Source organism: Lontra canadensis, unplaced genomic scaffold (assembly GCF_010015895.1).
Source record: "Lontra canadensis isolate GAN:19392208 unplaced genomic scaffold, GSC_riverotter_1.0 scaffold75, whole genome shotgun sequence".
NCBI lineage: Eukaryota > Metazoa > Chordata > Mammalia > Carnivora > Mustelidae > Lontra > Lontra canadensis.
Window position 1 is genome coordinate 3,642,513 of NW_022631069.1, and position 18,139 is coordinate 3,660,651.

The 18,139-nt window shown below is 49.4% G+C and overlaps 1 protein-coding gene across 3 annotated transcripts in view; it reads left to right on the forward strand.

The window, feature by feature from the left end:
• The first annotated feature begins 3,901 nt into the window (after positions 1-3,901).
• IGSF3 (immunoglobulin superfamily member 3) overlaps positions 3,902-18,139 on the forward strand; it is a 91,566-nt gene continuing 77,328 nt past the window's right edge. For 2 of the 3 annotated variants that reach the window (XM_032881339.1, XM_032881341.1), the window contains exons 1-2: positions 3,902-4,024; positions 4,692-5,364. In XM_032881339.1, coding sequence (XP_032737230.1) covers positions 5,322-5,364 — 43 coding nt within the window. In that variant the 5' untranslated portion in view covers positions 3,902-4,024; positions 4,692-5,321. Of the gene's footprint in view, positions 4,025-4,247; positions 4,274-4,691; positions 5,365-18,139 lie in introns of those variants that run through there. The other variant, XM_032881340.1, reaches the window with a different exon arrangement.

Below are 18,139 nucleotides of genomic sequence, written 5' to 3' on the forward strand. Positions count from 1 at the left end.
TAACAAAATGTGAGTGACACAGAGACATGAAGTGAGCGCTCCTGGTAGAATGGCACCAACAGGCTTGCTCTGACCAGGGTCACTACAGACCTTCATTTTATAAAAAACAGAAGTAGCTGAGAAACACAACAGAGTGAATCTCAATAAAATGAGGCATGCCTCTACTCTACTCTCCTGCCTTACAGTGAACACAGCCCTTGGAATATCTTAGATGGTCCATCCGTGTGCAAATTAGAAAGCTATGCTGGGAACCAGCCATAACATATCTGGGGTGGTGATGGAAGTCAAGGGTTAACAAACCATCCAAAAAATGCCAGTGGTCTAGATGGTAGGTGGGGTAGGTGGAGAAGTCAAAAATGAGAAGGGATACTGAGTATAGAGTTCAAGGATGGAGGAAGTGGCCCTGGGCAGAGGTCTAGGGACTGAATGCTTAGGAAGTGTGGTCTTGGATAAGGGGTCGGGCAATCTTGGGGGGGGGTCAGAGAGTTCTGACACAGGCTGAGGTAGCTCTTCTTGAAGATCCCTTGACTCCTCTTTCTCTTCCCCTCCATATCCAGTTCTCCAGAACATACCATTGAACATAGTCTCAAAATGCTTCTAGACTCCACCCATATCTCACAACCTGTATCATTTTCATCCCAGTCCTAGCCAAGGTCATCTCTCACTTGCACAACTACAAGAGCCCCCTTTTCAGTGTCCCTCCTCCACTGGTACCTCCTTTCCCTGCAGCCAGAGGGACATAAATTGCCCGCTAGCCCATGAGGTCCTATAGGATTTCCTCTGTGACCTCTCTGATCACATTTCACCTCCTCCTTTGCTCTCATGTCCCTTCAGGCACACCAACACACCTTATAGTTCTGAGCATGTTAAGGGACTTTTCACCTGCTGTTTCCTAAGCTTGGAATGCTCTTCTTCCAGAAATCTCCAAGGCTCATTCAGTCCTTCTAATGAGATGTCATCTTCCCCGGTCACCCACATATAACAGAATACTCCTCCCCATCCCACACACACACACACGATCCCCTTCTCCCACTTTTCCCAAGAACACATGTCATGTTATGTTACATATTTATTCATTTCATTGTTTGTGTTTTCCACTAAGATAAGTGCCACGAATGAGAGTGGAGAATTTTCTTGGCACACAATATATGCTCAATAAATAAATGAAAGAGTCTAGCAGATAAGGAGGAGTGAGAGATGTCAGATTCAGGGTTGTCTTGGGGGAAAGAGGTAATATTTAACGCACAAGAAGAAATTTTCCATATAACACTCAGTATATGTGATAAATATTCAATTCAGTTGAAGTACTTATAATGCGCTTACTGTACACAGATCACAATGCCAAGAAATGTTTGGGATAGGGGCACCTGGGTGGCTCCGTTTTTAAGCGTCTGCCTTTGGCTCAGGTCATGATCAGAGTCCTGGGCTCAAGCCCTGTGTCAGGCTCCCCGCTCAGTGGAGAGCCTGCTTCTCCCTCTCCCTCTGCCTGGCTGCTCTGCTTACTTGTGCTCTCTATCTCTCTGTCAACTAAATAAATAAAATCTTTAAAGAAAAAAAGAGAGAGAGAGATGTTTGGGATAAAAGGTAATTAAAGTATAGATCCTGCCTGCAAAGAAGAGGGGTGAGGGAGGGCAAGTGAGACCCCTTAGTTTTTGTTTTTGTTTTTTTTTTTTTTTAATTCCCCACTGCATGTTCTTCATTGCCTTGCACACTGGGGGAGTGGGTAACTAATATATTTTTTTAAATTTTTTAAAATTTTATTTATTTATTTGACAGACAGAGATCACAAGTAGGCAGAGAGACAGGCAGAGAGAGAGGAAGGGAAGCAGGCTCCCGGCCAAGCAGAGAGCCCGATGCGGGGCTCGATCCCAGGACCCTGGGATCATGACCTGAGCTGAAGGCAGAGGCTTTAACCCACTGAGCCACCCAGGCACCCACTAATATATTTTTTAATACATTAATTATCAGTATTCTCCTTCACAAAATCCTTTCATTACCATACTGTACAATAGAGCGAAAAACATCTTATAAACCCACAGTCTCTTTCTGAGTTCTGAACTCCACACCCCGCCCCCCAACTGCTTTTTGGACATCTTCCCTTCTATGACTCTTGGGCCTCTCCAACTCAATGCATCCAATCTTATCCTATGTATCTGGATCTCAGTTTTTGAGGGGGAGCTGGTTTTTCTGCCCCATTCCTCACCTTCAACCTGGCATTCCATGGAGTTTACTTCCTGACATCCAAGGGACCTGCTCATGTCTCTCCCTCCCTGTTGCTACTTCTGTGGTCCTGGTCACCAGGATCCCTTGTCTGGATTTTCAGCAACACCTACTCGAACTGCACTCCCCTCCCATCTTCCACATCTAGGCCAGAGGGGTCTTTTTAGAATGTACATCTGGGAACGGTACTGCCTTGCTTAGAACCTTCAGGGGTTTCACTATTGCCCTGGACTAAAGTCCACCCCCCCCTTTTTTGAAAGACTTCATTTATGTGTGTGAGAGAGAGAGGGAGCACAAGCAGGGGGAGCAGCAGGCAGAGGGAGAAGCAGGCTTCCTGCTGAGCAAGGAGCCCGAAGCGGGACTCAACCCCAGTGCCCCAGGATCACGCCGCCTGACTGAGCTACCCAGGGGTCCCTGAAGTCCAAACCCCTTAAAACACCATACAAAGTCCTCTAGCTTCTGGCACCAGATTTCTTCTCTGCCATTTCTTGCCACTTTCTTACAGCCTAATTTGTGCCCAGCAGAGATTTCGGGTTTTCTAACTGGACCGCTCTCTCCTCCCTCTAGGTCTTGGAGGGTACTGATTCAGGGTCCAGACTCAGTTACTCTTTCTCTCCTTCCTCTCCTTCCTCCGGAGCCTCCTTCTGCTCTTTTGGATTCTACCTGTTTTCATTTCCTCCAGGAAGCCTTCCTGGCACCTGACCTGATTTGACCAAAGCCCTCCTCCTCCTGTCCCAACCCAGCAACACAGGATCCGGGCCCTAGAATGTGCTTCCTCAACCCTTTGTTCTTTTCTTGCCTTACTCCTTTTATAGTCTCCCCACTAGACTGCAAACTCCAGGAGGGCAGGACTGTCTTCCTCTATCTTGGTTACCTTTTGACCATTCCTACCCAGAAGGCATGTGTATTCATTAAGTATTGAATGGATGAAAATGCACTTGTTTGGATAGGGCTGTTCCTCATAAAATAATTGTATCTTACATTTACCAAGTGCTTAAGATGGGACAGGCTCCATTCTGAAGTGCTTTACAAGTGTGCCATGGACAACTCCCATAACCCTATTTAGTAGGGGCGGGCTATTTCCCCATACAACAGACGGGGAAACTAAGGTCCAGAGAGGTGAAGTAACTCCAAGGTCGGCCGCAAGGACGTGGAAGAACCAGGGTTAGAACCCAGGTTGGGTCCATAGTCCAGTTCGGCCACAACTTCTAGGAAGTTCTGCCCTAGAATGAAGCACTATATGGGGTTCCACTACATGAAGGGATTCAAGTCCCCTGCTAAGGGCTTTGTTTTATTTCCGGGAGAGAGGACACTGCTCCCTTGCCGCCCACTTCAAGGCTCATGGTACTTTGCTGGGCTTTGGGAAGGGCCTTGTGCTTCTTGCCCACAGCGCCGTAGCCTGCGTGTGACGCCCTACTTAACTTTCAGAGCTGTCCGGCCCACACGCTCCCTGTGCCCAGGCCCTGGGGCGGCTCTTGCCCTGGGCAGGTGCGCCCCAGAAACCAGCGGCCCCCGCGTCCCCCCCGCCCCCCACCGGGCCTCTGGGACGGGCCACTCTTCTCCGGGGGCGGGGGAAGGGGTGGGCCAAGGGCGGGGCTTCTCGCCCAGGCCACCGCCCTCGCCCCGCGCGCTGCTCCACCGGGTGCAGCGGGCCGGGCTGGAGGGGCGGGGACTCGGGAGGGGCCGGAGCGCGGCTGCCGGTGCGGCTGCGGGGGGAGAGGGAGAAGGCGGCGCGTCCCCGGAGGCGTGCGCCCAGACTGCTAGCCGCCGGACCGACGCACGGAGGGAGAGGGCCGGGGGCGAGGTCAGTATCCGGTGGGAGCGCGGGCGGCGCGCGGAGGGGCTGCGGCGCGGGCAGCCGGGAACCCGGGGCAGGGGGCGGGGAGGGCGGCGGCGGGCGCGGGGCCGGCTCCGCTCGGGGGTCGGGCCCGAGACCCTTCCCTGGCCGGTCGGGCGCGCGGTGAGCGCGCCCCGGCCCCGGAAAGCGCAGCCCCCGCTCCCTTCTTCCTCCGTCTCTTTTCTTTCCAATCAGCGAAAATAAACACCCGGGAAGGTAAAACAATAGCGGGGCCACCTGGGACGCGGCGCGCGCGGAGCTCCCACGTTTGGGGCGGGGGCCGGAGGTGGCACCGGGAGTGGCGGCCCCACGTCGGAGCCCCCTCCCGCTGTGCCCCCGCGAAGGGTGGGGCTCCCCGCGGCGCCGGGCTCGGCAGGAGGCGAAGGGAATTCCCTGGAGTGAGGCGTGTGGGCAAAGTATTGCTGGAACAATCGGGCTTCCCGCATTTGCCCTGCTGTGGGCAGGGAAACTGAGGCGGGGGCCAGTGTAGCGACTTGCCCAAGGTCAGAACGCCCGGGTTGACTGTCCTGATCCGGGAACGGGACCCAGGCGTCCAGAGCAGCCCAGCGCTCAGCGCCTCTCGGTTTTGCGGCGCTGGTGTTCGCCTTTGATACATCTCTGTTGTTTGTTTTAGAAATCTGCTGGCATTGTGGGACCGGCTTCGCCTCGGGGCCGCTGAACGCCAACTTGCTTCGTGTGTTCTGGGTAGGTGTGGGGCAGGTGGCAGCTCCCTGACCTACCGACATGGATGGAGACGGACTTTTTGATGAAGAAACCCAGACAGTCGGTGCCATTCCGGGGCGATTTAGCTGTCAGAGGTTTTGACAAAACCTGCCCTGTTTCCTTTGGGGAATCCGAATGAGGGAGCTTACAGACACCTTCACTGGGAAGCCAAGGACATTTCTGTATAATCAGTGGATGAAAGGATTTTCTCAGACTCTTTTTTCCCTATTCCTTGAGGATTAATTCACTGCAGTCTACAATTCCAGTGGAAACCGCAAGGCACACGATGTGGCAGAAGCCTAGAGGGCCTTCAGAATTGTTCTGGACCCTTCTTTTAGCATAGGGGAGTTCAACACAAGCCACTGGCCGCCCCCCTCCCCCCCATCTTGTTGATCTCTTCTCTTTAACCTGTTTTCATTTTTTGAGTTACGTTCTATTTCCAAAACTGTCCTCTGGAGCTATAAGTGGATTGCCAGAAATGAGAGATTAAGTGCGAGAGAAGAGGGAGCGTCCTGTGTTGTGTCTCTTCTCTGCTGCCGACATGAAGTGCTTTTTCCCAGTGCTGAGTTGTCTGGCTGTGCTGGGTAAGTGGCTCTGCTTATCAGTGCGATCGATGTGAAAGTTTAACCTGCTGTTGGTTCCTGTAATTCCTTGTGGTTCTTTCCCATCAACACTTGGCTTGGGGGACACCGGCACACAGCAGTTATGTATCATAGGTTGGACTAGGGTACCAAGAGGCCCTATTCTGACCCGGGAGGAACGGTGAGATATTGTTTGCTGTCTTTAAGAAGGAACATCTACTGTCCTTGAAGTGTCTGTTCCCAGCCTTGCCTTGCGGTGAGATCCCTCCATCTGCATGTTAGTGGTTTAGGGGCTCCATGTACCTTATAAACTTCAGTGTCTTATCCGCTGTCCACACTAATTCCAAATTCAAAGTGGCACCGTTATTCTTACTGTGGGGAAAGTTGGTTTGGTGGTAATGAGGCTGCGTTTTTTGTTGTTTTTTGCCTTTTTTTGTGGCGGGGGGGAGGGGGGAGTAGTCATGGGTGGAAATAGGGTGGCGAAGGGATGCATTGCCCTGCCTGAGTGACCTGGAGCCTAAAAGTGTTTTAGGATCCCAGTCTTATGTCCCCTCACCAAGGAAACTCAGAGCGTAGTTCTGGAAGAAGAGAGACTGGAGGAGGGGAAGCTGCTTGCGAGGGAATGTGTTAGGAATGGTTTTGGTGCCCCTACAGAAGGCCAGAATGCTTAGAGCAGGCTGAGGAACTGTGGTCCCAAGAGGTAAACCCTTGATACCTGCCCCAGGGATCCCCTTCCCATTGCAGAGCCCCCGTGCCCCCTTGCCCATACTTTCTATACCATCAAACATCAGCTTGTGTGTAGTATCTGAGGACACATCTGGGGTCTAGGATAAACTTCCTAGCCACGATCTGATGCATCCTGTCCATCTCCTCAGAGCTCGCACAGGAGCCCACTGTCTGACCTCTCTGTGTGCTTCTGTCCCCTGCGTAAAGAGGTCACCATGGCTGCCTATGGTGTCTGCATTTCCGAATCTAGATATTTGGCATTTACGGAGTTTATTCATGACCTGCTGGCAGTGGAGATTGCTCTGGTGCGTTGTTTGTATGCTTGTAGGACTTCACAGTTGGGTGGAAAGAACAGGTTTTGGAGTTTGAGAGCCTGATTTGAATCTGAGCCTCATCGTGATGGCCCTATAGACCTCAGTAAAATGGGATGATCCCTCCAAGGACTCTCTTGACAGTGAAAGCCTATAAGGTGTCCTGAATACCTTGACTACTTTGAAAAATGTCTGGAACACATAATAAACGTGTGTAGTCAGTGATTCTTAAACTTGGGTGCATGTCGTAATCCCTGGGGGAAGCTTTTAAAAGTCCCGATCTCCGGCAGCAGCCCCAGACCAATGAAACCAGATTCTCCGGGAGGGTGAGCCAGGCATCAGTCTTTCTGCTCTCAAGGTAGTTCCAAGTGAAAGAACCAGTGTGTGAGTTCATTAGTGCCAGCCCTGCCCGCTCCCGCACACACTCAGACACAGGGTCCCCAGGCAGGTTCGTCGGTGCTGTGCTCTGGGGTGGGTGAGGATAAGGTGTCCCCGTGTCTCCCTTCTGTTCAGGCAGAGTTAAGAAAGCCGATAGCTCTCTGTGCACCAGTCCTGAATATCCCATTGATACTTGTTCATACTGCATTTGTCATTGACTTCGTGTCTGCGTTTAAATCAGTAATTAGTGATTCCTGTGGATTCAAGAGGACAAACAAGGAAGGCCCTGGGGAGTTGGAGGAGGGTGGGATGGCTAAGGCGGGATAGAGGGCTGGGTGGAAGGGTGGGGCCCAGGGCAGGAGAAGGAGCCACCAATGGCAAAACAAGGAAATGGGACATTTGTGCCTTTTGTTTGTTCCGGCTGCTCTAGAAATGGGAGGCTTCCTGCAGGTCCCTCTGCTGCTCACCCTCTGGGCCACTCTGTGGACTGGTCCTTGGGCCCTGACACTCTTCTCTTGCCTCCCCTCTCGCCCCCTTAGAAACAGGTGCCGGGGAGGGAAGGAAAGGAGCCTCAGGGTGGCGGTGAAGGGGAGCACTGGCCTCCACCAGAGGACCCGCCGTGGGTGAGGGTGGGAAGGTTCAGAAGTGGGTGTGCCTGGTGCTTTACCTCCTGCTGCTGAAGGCTCAACCTCTCCCATCACCGCGTGACCGTCAGCAGGGGTGGGGAGGGCTCTTGCTATCCCCCCTGCTAACCTTGGAGAACTGGAGGTGTCTAGGGAGGGAACAAAACCCAGGTTGGGGGTCTTATTTCCTCCTTGCAGTCTGGTGTGGGCTGATTCATGCGTCAGCATTCTTGCTGTGTAATGTAAATTAATGTGTAATGTGAATTTCAAAGGGCAAAGAATCCCAAGGTTTTGTGCTCATGTGGGTCACACACCCAGAATCAAATTTTGTTTGTACAAAGTAGGATGAGGCTAAGTACTCTGCACAGTGGCGCGGGTACAGGTGCTGTCAGCCTCCAGAAACAGCAGTTTGAGTCAGAAAGCCCGGTGACAGTCCCTGAGGGCGGACCCGGCGTCCATCTCCCACATGCCAGCAACTCCCTCCGCACTTGTGGACACTTGTGGACCCACGCTTTGTTCCCCCTTCCTTTGCCCGCGTCGGGTATTTGGATCAGGTTCCTCCTTTTCGGCTTGTCTGGGGGCTGACTCCTGCCCTTGTGTCTGTCCTCCCCGAAGCCACAGTGACCGCTATGTCTTGTCTCTTCCTCTTGCAGCGCTGGCTGCCCCACCCAGCTTGGGAGCCACTGGCTGCCACGGCCACCCTTGTGCCAATTCCAGAGCCACCTGATGCCCAGGCCTGGTTGAGCCACGAGGGTTAGTGAAGTCTCCATTGCTGAGAATGGGCGGAGCCAGAGGGGCAGAAGATGAGAGAGAGAGAGTGAGAGCAAGCACGAGCAGGGGCTGGTGTGACCGTGGCATGACTGTGGGCGTGCGTGTGAAAAAGGAGGGAATGAGGAGAGAGGGGGAGGGGGCCGGGGCTGTGCCAGGCAGCAGCCTGCATGAGTGACAGGGACATGGCAAAATGAGAGCCATGTGGGAGAGACAGACTAGGATTTGTGTCTGCAAGAACAGGAAGGGGACAATCAAGAAAGATGATTGTAAGTTTCAGGCCCATAAAGCAGATTTCGGTTTTGCATAGCCATGAAGAGTTATGCCTCCTAGGCCAGTGCTGATGTTGCAAACAAGACGAAATAGCTTTAGAAGTGTGAGCCTGGAAAGAGGAGATTGGGACATCTGTGGATCAGCCCAGGAGAACCTGTAGCTGGCTCATGACCATTCGTCTTCTCCTCCAGCGGCGGCAAATTTCATGTGTAGAGTTTGAGAGGCTGCTTCCTTGAATAGGATGGGACCCAGGCAGTGATCCCTTACCATGCCGTTAGCTAGGGAAGAGGCCAGAGGGTTCTTCCAAAAGAGATTGAAGGGAACTTTGATGTTCTGATGAGAGTGAGCTCAGAGGCAGGACTCATGATCAAAGGCAGAAGACACAAGTGAAGCAGCTTGGGGGTGGTCAGGGGATGAGTTCTGAAGGTCGTGATTTATGGGTGAACAAGTACCATCCTAGCAGTTGTTGCAGGGGTGGTACACTGTCCCTTTCCTGGGGACACCGGGGTGCCTATTATCAGGAGGGCTAGACCGGCTAGGAGGCCTTTCAACCCTGCGAATTACTGAGTCACCACTATGCCCCCCAGGCTGTGTTAAGATGCCCCCGTGCCCTGTACTTTGCATTGCAGTAAGGGAAGAACAGTAATGATACCACCTCTCCTTGCTCTGGCCTTGGCTGTGACTCGAGCCCCATCTCATGAAGTCCTCCACGTACACTCACTGGATAGAGGACTCCCAGCATCACCTGTGTGTAGATGGAGCCACTGAGGTCCAGGGAGGTTAAGGAACCTGCCTCAGGAAGACTACTGTACCAGCTCAATATGGTGTTCCACAGTGGCAGGGATCCAGGCCCCTTCTGTCTTGTCCCTCGTGCATGCCTCCATTCCCAAGGTCATGGCATGATCTGAGATGGCTGTGCTAGCCCCAGCCATCATGAAGGGGGTAAAGGATTGGCAAAGGGCAAGACTTCATAATTTAAGGACATTTCTGGAAGGTTGCTCTCCCTCTTCTGCTTATACCCCTGTTGGCTAGAACTTGAGTGCATGACTGTACTCGGCTGCAAGGGGGCCTGAGAAATGGCATCCTTAATTCTTTTTTTTTTTTTTGGCATCCTTAATTCTGACCAGCTAAAAACTGAGAGTTCCGAGAAGAGAACAGATGTGGGAGGGTCAGCAGTGGCTTGCTGGCTGAGCGACAGAGCTAGTGAGTGACAGCAGAGGGTTTTGAAGCCAAGATCTTCTGGTCCAAAGCCTGTGTTCTTCCATCTCGCCCGCTGCCCCTCTGTGACTCTGCGGCCCAGCCCCTGGCCTCTAAGAAGCCTTACCGGGAGGGCGCGAGCCAGATGAGCCAATAGTCTTTATAATGGGAAGCAACATAAATTCACATACAATCACGCAGGCAGTGTTGTGATTTTAACAGTAGTGACTGTAGTGTTTTTAGTCCGCTTGTGTGCCAGTCACTGCTAGATACTTGGCGGAGCAAAGCCCTTCCATACGGAGGACCCTCCCTATCATGTGCACTGCCGTAGCCCCAGAACTCAGCCTTATGCCTGGCACAAAGTAAGTAGGTGTTCAGTTAATTTTTTTTTTTAAGATTTTAAATTATTTATTTGAAAGAAGTAGGCAGAGAGGCAGGCAGAGAGAAGAGGAGGAAGCAGGCTCCCCATTGAGCAGAGAGCCCAATGTGGGGCTCGTTCCCAGGACCCTGGGATCATGACCTGAGCCGAAGGCAGAGGCTTTAACACACTGAGCCACCCAGGTGCCCCTGTTCAGTTAATTTTTTGATGACTAAATGGTTTCGATATTCCTCCTTGCCCAGGACAAGGAAACTCAAGGCTCAGGGAGCTCAGGTCGTTTCGCTCAAAGGACAAGCACTAGAGATGGGCAGAGTCTAGATTTGAATCCAAGTTGGGCTCTAGAACTTGTGCTTTTAAAATGTCGACAAACAGGGTGACATTTAATCTTTCTTGGGCCCTGGATCCTTGGGGCAGTATGGTGAAACCTCTGGACCCTTTCCCTGGAGAACATATTGAAATGTGCAAATAAAAACACATCGGCTAACAAAGGAAATAAATTATATTGAGATATAGTCGTCAAAACATTAAACCAATTTATGATTATAGCAATACGCTTCTTTAGTAACACATTAAATAATGACCCTCTAGCAGCAGGTCCAACAGTTATTGTAATTATGGCATAGTGAGGCACGAAAACGGTATGTTGAGGTATCAGTGTCAACCGTGATGTGATATGAAAGCATATGTGATTTTTGTTGTGACAGAGTCACAGGTCCTAGAGACATCGTCATGACGTCTGCCTGCATCCATAATCAAATGGTCCACATTCACAAAGAGGTTAGTTGAAAATAAAGGCGTATTTTTCTTTCCCATTCAAGTTCACATAGCTCCTGACTTCTGTTCAAGGACCCCTGTGAAGTGCACAGTGAAGTTCAGTGTAGGCGGTGGTTGCCGGGAGGACGCCGTGTGAGAGGACTTCATTAGCTTTCCGAAACGGGCAGGGTTTCCATGTGGGGAGCATTCCGTTCCCAGTAGAATCCTCACGGCGCAGAGGAGACAGCAGTCGTAACGGTGGTAGGGTGGCCCAGTAGGGTCTCGAGAAATGACTGGCGGTGGTTTTAGGGTCCAGTTCACCTGGGATGATGAGGGCCCACAGAACCGCCTTCGACTGTAATGAGTTTGGGAGGTGGGCTTAGGCTGGGTCTCCCGGAGCCCAGGCGGACCACTTCCGCTGAGCCCTGGCCTGGAAACTGAAGTGGCGCTGTTGCTGGCCTCCCCTGGTCCCTGGCCTCGTGCATCCTCCATTATGGCTCCTTGATTAATATTTTTAGGTTCCTTCGGGAGCTCTTCATTTGCCATGATTGGACACCTGTTTCTTTGCTGCTTGAAAGCGAGCACAGCTAACTCCTCGAGAAGGGTTGGTTTTTAATTTAAGGAAATTTAGGACACCTGTGTGTGAATGCCCCCTGATTTTCAAAGAAATGAGTGGTTGCGTCAAAATCAAGCTTGCATTTGTAGAAAATCACATGTTGCCAAATTCCCTCATCAAGAAGGCTTTATTAAGTGACTAATTGTGGGCCACAGTGGTGGGCACTTAACAAAGTCCATGGCAATGAACCTCCCTTAACTGGAACCTTCAATTAAGGGAGATTTTGTTTTTTATTTTTGAACTCCACTTTCCGAAAGGCAAAAATCGCAAGATGGGGTAGCAAGGATTTATTCCAGAAATTAACTTCCAGGCCACCATCCGTCCAGTCTCTACATCTTCCGCATCTATAATTATAGTAGCAGAAGAGAGTGATGAGCCTCAGGGCACTGCAAGATCCTAAATCAAAGATTAAATTATATTAACTCTACTCAGGCTGGAAAGTGATCAGATGTATTTGAAGAACCTTTATAACAGGCTTTGTGATAATGAGAGTTGAAGCAAAGTTTCTGCCTAATCCTCTATTAACCCTTTAATTAAACTCCCCCCACATATCCTCTTCCTCATCATCCAGGTGACCCAGGCTTTGCCCAACGTCCCTGTCTTCTAGGCGATGATCCTCTAAGGCCAGCAGTAAAGCAAGCAGTAAATCCCTGTGCAAATGGACAGGAAGACAATGACACTATGTGCTCTCCGAGGACAGGTGTCTTTTGGGGAAGGAGGGGGTGGGCAAGTGTGTTCTTGTTTTCAGCTCGGCAGTAGTAGGGAGGGAACTTCTGTCTAGGAGAGGGATGAGGCTGGAGTAGCTTGTCAGTGGTCAGTCTGGAAAGGCTTTCTGGAAGAGCTGGAATGTTAGGCATTTCTTAAGTAATAGGTCAAGGAGGATCTGGCAGAATTGCGGGGCTGGAGGCCACCATGGGCACATTGCGGCTGCTTTGAGAAGGTTTCCCAAGGACTGGAGAAGTCTGACGTGAGTGTCAGTGGCTGTCACCGGAAGGAGCAGTCAGTCAGTTGGCATGACGTCTGGGTATTTGGATCTGAGATGGAAGGAAGATACCAGAGAGCTGTAAGTGGGTGTCCTGGAGGACCTCTGGAGAAGTAGCCAGGGAGGGTAGGAGGCATTCCTGGTGGTGAGGGTCTAGAGTGGAAGTGAAGGGGACCTGTTCCTGTACCAAGGAAAGAGCTTTTGTGAATCCATCAGAACACCGTCAGGGCAAAGACATGCTAACAAAATTATGAACTCAAAGAAATGCGTGGCCTCTTCCCCTTGACTTTCAGGTCCCTAGGCCTTCCCTTTATTAAAACGGGGCAGGGGATTGGGGGAGAATCCGATACCAGTTGTGTGTTCTTTCCCCAAATCTGATTCTTTGATGTCTGGGAGCATGTTCAGGATTGCCTAAACTTGGCCTTATTTTGGGGTGTTTAATACTGTTTTTGTCTGTAGCACCCGTTTTCCCATTCTTTGGAGGGCACTCCATGCCTCCTTTTTCTTGGTGACTTCTGAGAACACCATCTCTGCCCTCAGGGCACTGGATCCCGGCCTGTGGCGTGCTGGCAACAGAGATTTGTCATGAGGCAGGCTGTTGACCTCCTTCTCACAGACCCCTTTTTATCAACTTCCCTTCCCTCAGGCGCCCCATCCATTGAAGTCTTCTGTCTCTCCGCATTAAGTAGTAATTAATCTGTTTATCCTACGTGGTAACCAATATGATTGCTCGCTCTTGCTCTAGTGATATTGTTCAGCTCTAAAGCAAAATTAATCTGACACTCTGCATTGCCCGTGACCAAAGGACGCACGTGGCTTTTTCTGTTGGGTACCTTAGCCCTGTATCTGCAGCGTAGGGGAAGTGGAGTCATTGTCCGGTGTTTTGAAATGTCTGAGGCGGCCAGCTTTCCTACCCCACATGTTACTTTGAGAGCCCCAGGGCCTTTGGATAACCTAGACGGTGTTTGCCCATTTGTTGATTGCGTCGGTGACCTTGACTGACTTTGCTAGGAAGGACTTTCAGTATGGAGCTGAAAAACCAGCCATTGCTGTAGGTCAGTCCACACTTGTCCTGTTCAGGGACAACCTCCTCCTCTTTTTTTTTTTTTTTTTTTTTAAAGACTTCTAGAGAAGTTTCACAACCTCTTAGATGTAACGATCCCTTCAATCTTAAATTTACTGAAGACTTGAATGGAATTAACTCATAATTTAAAACAACAAATAAAGTGTTTAGGGTACAATATTGTATAAAAATAAGATCATGAGAGATTGGTTTCAATTTCAGAAGGTAGCTTCTATTGGTTGCTTTGTTTTTTGGATTTTAAGTTGTTGACAGAGGTAACAGGGGAATATAATTGTGAATAAAAAATCTAGACAGTGCAGATGGAGGGTAAAATGTGAAAGTTCCCCTCTCCGCCCTATGTCCCTTACTGAGTCTGATATATATTCTTTACAGTGTGATAAATATTCTGCCAGATCTTTTTTTTAATAATTTCTATGCATATATTCACACCAATATAGATTTTTTTTTCTGACAGAAATAGAATCATACAGAACATATTGTTCAACAACTTGATTTTAAAGGGGTAATTTACCTCACTATTTTTTCAGGCTTAATTTTATGGCCATATCAGAACCGATTTGGTTATTTTATAGCTAGTTGGAACTGTAATTTGTGAAATCATTGGGGAGTAGTGAGCCTCATTCAATAGCTATATCATGGAATAATTTTGTCTTGCCGTATCAAGAGTCATAATATAAACACTACCCTTAAATTTTAATGTACTTAATGAAAAGAATTGACTTGTTTGTTCTAAGTATTTTCTCCCCAAACACATACATTTAACAAATTAGGTACACACATATTTTGTTGACTGTTTTAGTTATAATTTTGAAATTATGTTGAATTCAAATGAAGCATGTTTAAAACTTGTTAAGAGAATAACCATAAATATTGGGTTTGGGATCTAATTCAGTCAAGTTTCATATTTTTTCATAGACTGGGGGGAAAATGAGGGAAGTTTTCCTGCATTTTCAATTCCCAAATGATTCTTCCATTTAGAACGAACTGGGCTAGAGTAACTGCTGAGGTTACTGGCTACCAGACGTTTAAGACCCAAAAGAGCACTTTTTTTTTTCTCTACCCCTGCGGAAGCAGCTATTTCTGTAAAAAAAGATTATCATTTCAGAGTGTTGGGTTACTTCTCAGGTTCACTGGTGTGACTTTCTTTAAATCCCTGGAAGCAAAAGCAGGTTTCTTGGATCGGTCACCTTTAGACCTGATTTTTAAAATAGTGCCCATTTTGGAGGGGTGCTGGTTGGATTCATGTATCGTAGTCAATCCTTCTTCAGCGTCGGGGTTTGACCTGCTTCCCCCCATCCTGAGACTGCTCTTCTGCTAGAAACCACTTACACGACTTTCCTAAGAAGACTTTTGGTCTGTTCTTCCAGCAAATATTCGAGTGTGGACTCCAAGCAGCTCCTCGTTCGGTTGCCTCCCATAACTAAGAATGGAAAGGTAAAATCGTGAGAAACATTTTAAGAAGTCACAGGATCTGTATTTTTAATCTTAATAAATAGAAAAATTAATTAATAACACTCTGACGTGGGGGAACTCTTTTCTGTCCCTGAGGTATGTCTTTTCTCTTACTGTTACTGAACGTCTTTTCCTCTTGGTTTGTTTTCAACTCTGCTTTAGCAGCTGTGAATTACATATACCCCCCTTGGCCCCGATAATGGCCTCTGAAGGAGTAAGACATGAATGCCACTGATTGGGGGTGACTGGGATGGGTGGCCCCGCAAGCGCAAATTCTTTCTTTTGAAAATACACCAATATCCCAAGTCCTGGTTACGTGGAACGTCCTTACTTACTACTGTGGATATTGTCTGTCTCTGGGAATTGGGAATTTCGTCCTCAGCTCTGAATTTCTAGGAAGCCAGAACAAAAGAAAAATAGAGCAATCACATACACCGGAGGCGGCTTCCACATCAGGGTTTCTCCCGAGGACCCTTCATGTGGGGGCTGTGGTGGTGGTAAGCTTGATGTGTCTCCTGCTTATACTCCTCCTCCCTACTTTCCTACAGAGTGGCTCCCCTCGGGGAACCTTGTCGGGGGAGGCTGTGGGGACAGCTCAGGGCCCCCTCCAGTGTTGGGCCTGGTTCCAGAAACTGTTATGTCCACTCAGGGTAGTCCAGGCTCTTACAGGCCTGCACCTTGCCAGATGCCGTCCTCTGACCCAGGGCTGCTACCCCTAAGCATTCATCGATCATTGCTTCCCCTTTCTCCACCAGTCCCCCACAGTCCTCCACAAGTCGCAGGTTCCAGGCAGGTTGGAAACAGTGCTGGGTGGATGTCACCTCAGCTCCAAAGCTGGTGGCTGCTGCTTCCCAGAGCGTCTGGACGGAGCCTTCCTCCTCCCCGTAGGCAGCACTTTTCCAAGGCCTTCCTGGTGTGCCTCATCGGATTTGTTCCATGCTGGTTTTGTGTTGGCTGGGAGTTGGCTGGTCTGTTGGGAATTCTGCTTCCCACATGGACACGTCGGTTACATTATCAGAGATGGCACGTGGAGTCATTCTAGGCTTCTCCTGAATCTAGACCACCCTTTAGGATGCTGTTTAGAGATGATTTGCTGAATGGTGTCTTAAGATCTTCTGATGTTTTAGTATCCAAGGAAGCATGCTGGACAGCGTTGCCATCTGTCTTCTAGTCTTCCATTACCAACGAGCAAGCTCGCATCTGAGTGCCCTGCCCAACCCTTTCTCTGTCCCTGTGTCAGAATGGGATGTGGCCCCCTCCTGGGGGTCCCGGTACCTTGCTGGCTGGAGGAACAGCATCTGTAACTCCTTTCTCACACGTATGATTCCAACCTTTCTGAGCAGCTCTCCACCCGCTGGTGAACTTCTGGAAGAGAGAAAGTAGATTAAGAACTCATGTGCCTTTGGGCTTGAATGTATTTGGAGAGAATCCTTAGGGATCTCATGCGTAATCCTCTTCTCTTAAAGGGCAAGTGTTCTGGAGGTGAGGAAGGGACTGCCATAGGCCTGGGCTGGGGGAGAGTGGAGGGACTGGAGACCACCCCTCACATGACAGAGAGGGAGTCTGGTGTGCGCAGTCTTTGTTTTAAAATGAAAACATGACGTAATACAAACATTTGCCTTTCCACTTTTATCCTCCCTCCCCCCATGACCACAGAAGAGCTGTAATTTTCCATATTTGGAATTTGGGGAGAGCCAGGCCTCCTTTAAGGACAAGGCCAGATTCAATCTATGCTTTGGGGGAAAGTAAGTGAATACGAGAGCCTTGAGGGCTGCGGTATTTATGGTGAGTCTGTGATTACTGCATGTGCCTCCTTGTCATAATTTATTCAGCAGCCCCTGATGTCCCAGAGCTGGTGCTGTGCCCATCAGTAATCTGACTCTTGTTTCCTTCTGCCTATTTTCCCTTTTGCAAATGTATAGGCCTTCAGCTTTAATCAAGTAGGCTTTTACTCTGTCATCTGTAACGGGGATGACTGAAGTCATGTGGAGGATTTTAAGTATCTAATCTCTTAAGAGATTCAGAGCATAATCTCCTCCAACCCCGATCATCCAGCCTGCATCCGCGAGATTTGCGAGGTTCTGCAGAGGAGGCGGGATGGGGACTCTGGCATCCTTCGGAGGGTCCAGCGTCCTCCTTGCTGGTGACAGATCTTTGTTGGCTTTCGGCCTGGGGACAGGGCCTGCTGATCGTTTGCCATGGCAAGAGCATTCGAGATGCTCCGTGAATGTGACCAGTGTGTCAGTAAATCTCAGAGCCGGTGCAGAGGACGAGAAGCCAAACACGCGTGAAGATAGCAGCCAAGCTCACCGATGTCTGTGCAGTGTGTCTGGGGCTGGCTCTCTCGGAGAGGCTGCGAGATAGACAAGAGGCCTCTTGGTCAGTGCTGTTCACTGACATTTGTCATTATGTTATAGCAGGTCAATCCGAAAGATCAGGGGTGCAAGTTCTGCAGTTTTCACGTGCTTTGCTTAGAAATGGAACGTGGCTTTGTGTGTGCGTCATTGATTAGACTAAATTGGATTACGGTCACTCTTCAACGTGAGTGCCCGGTTTAGCACTTTTTTTTTTTTTTAATTGACAGATCACAAGTAGGCAGATAGAGAGAGAGAGAGAGAGAGAAAGGGGAAGCAGGCTCCCTGCTGAGCAGAGAGCCCGATGCGGGACTCGATTCCAGGACCCTGAGATCATGACCTGAGTCGAAGGCAGAGGCTTTAACCCACTGAGCCAACAGGCGCCCCTTACGGTCACTCTTCAAATTGTCATTTCTTGCTGTGCTGTTTTCAGCCCTTTCGGTGGTCAGCTCAGGTTCTCGCTGTCAGAAGTGTCCTCCTGCAAAGGAATTTGGCGAATATTCCCTCAGGTGCAGACTTTGTTACTCTCTCTCCATATCATGGTAAAATCCCTAAAAATGGAGACTAATGAGGATTAGTTTAAAATTAGAAAAGTGTTTGAATTACCAAATATTTTCCAAGAACTTCACTGTTACTACTTTTAAGTAAATACTGCAACTCAAATGAGGCTAATAGAGCGCCTAATAAAAGATCCTTGGGGATCCTGCTTCAGGAGAGAAATAAGAATGATTTGCAATTAGCGTACCAATTGTTTATGTAAATGGAGTTTTCTGAAAAACTGGATTGTGCATGAAAACAGTTTGTTCTCTTAAGTATTTTAAGTAGTCCCTATGAAACCCTGTGTATGTTCGCTGCCGGTAGACTGTGTGGTATAAAGACCTG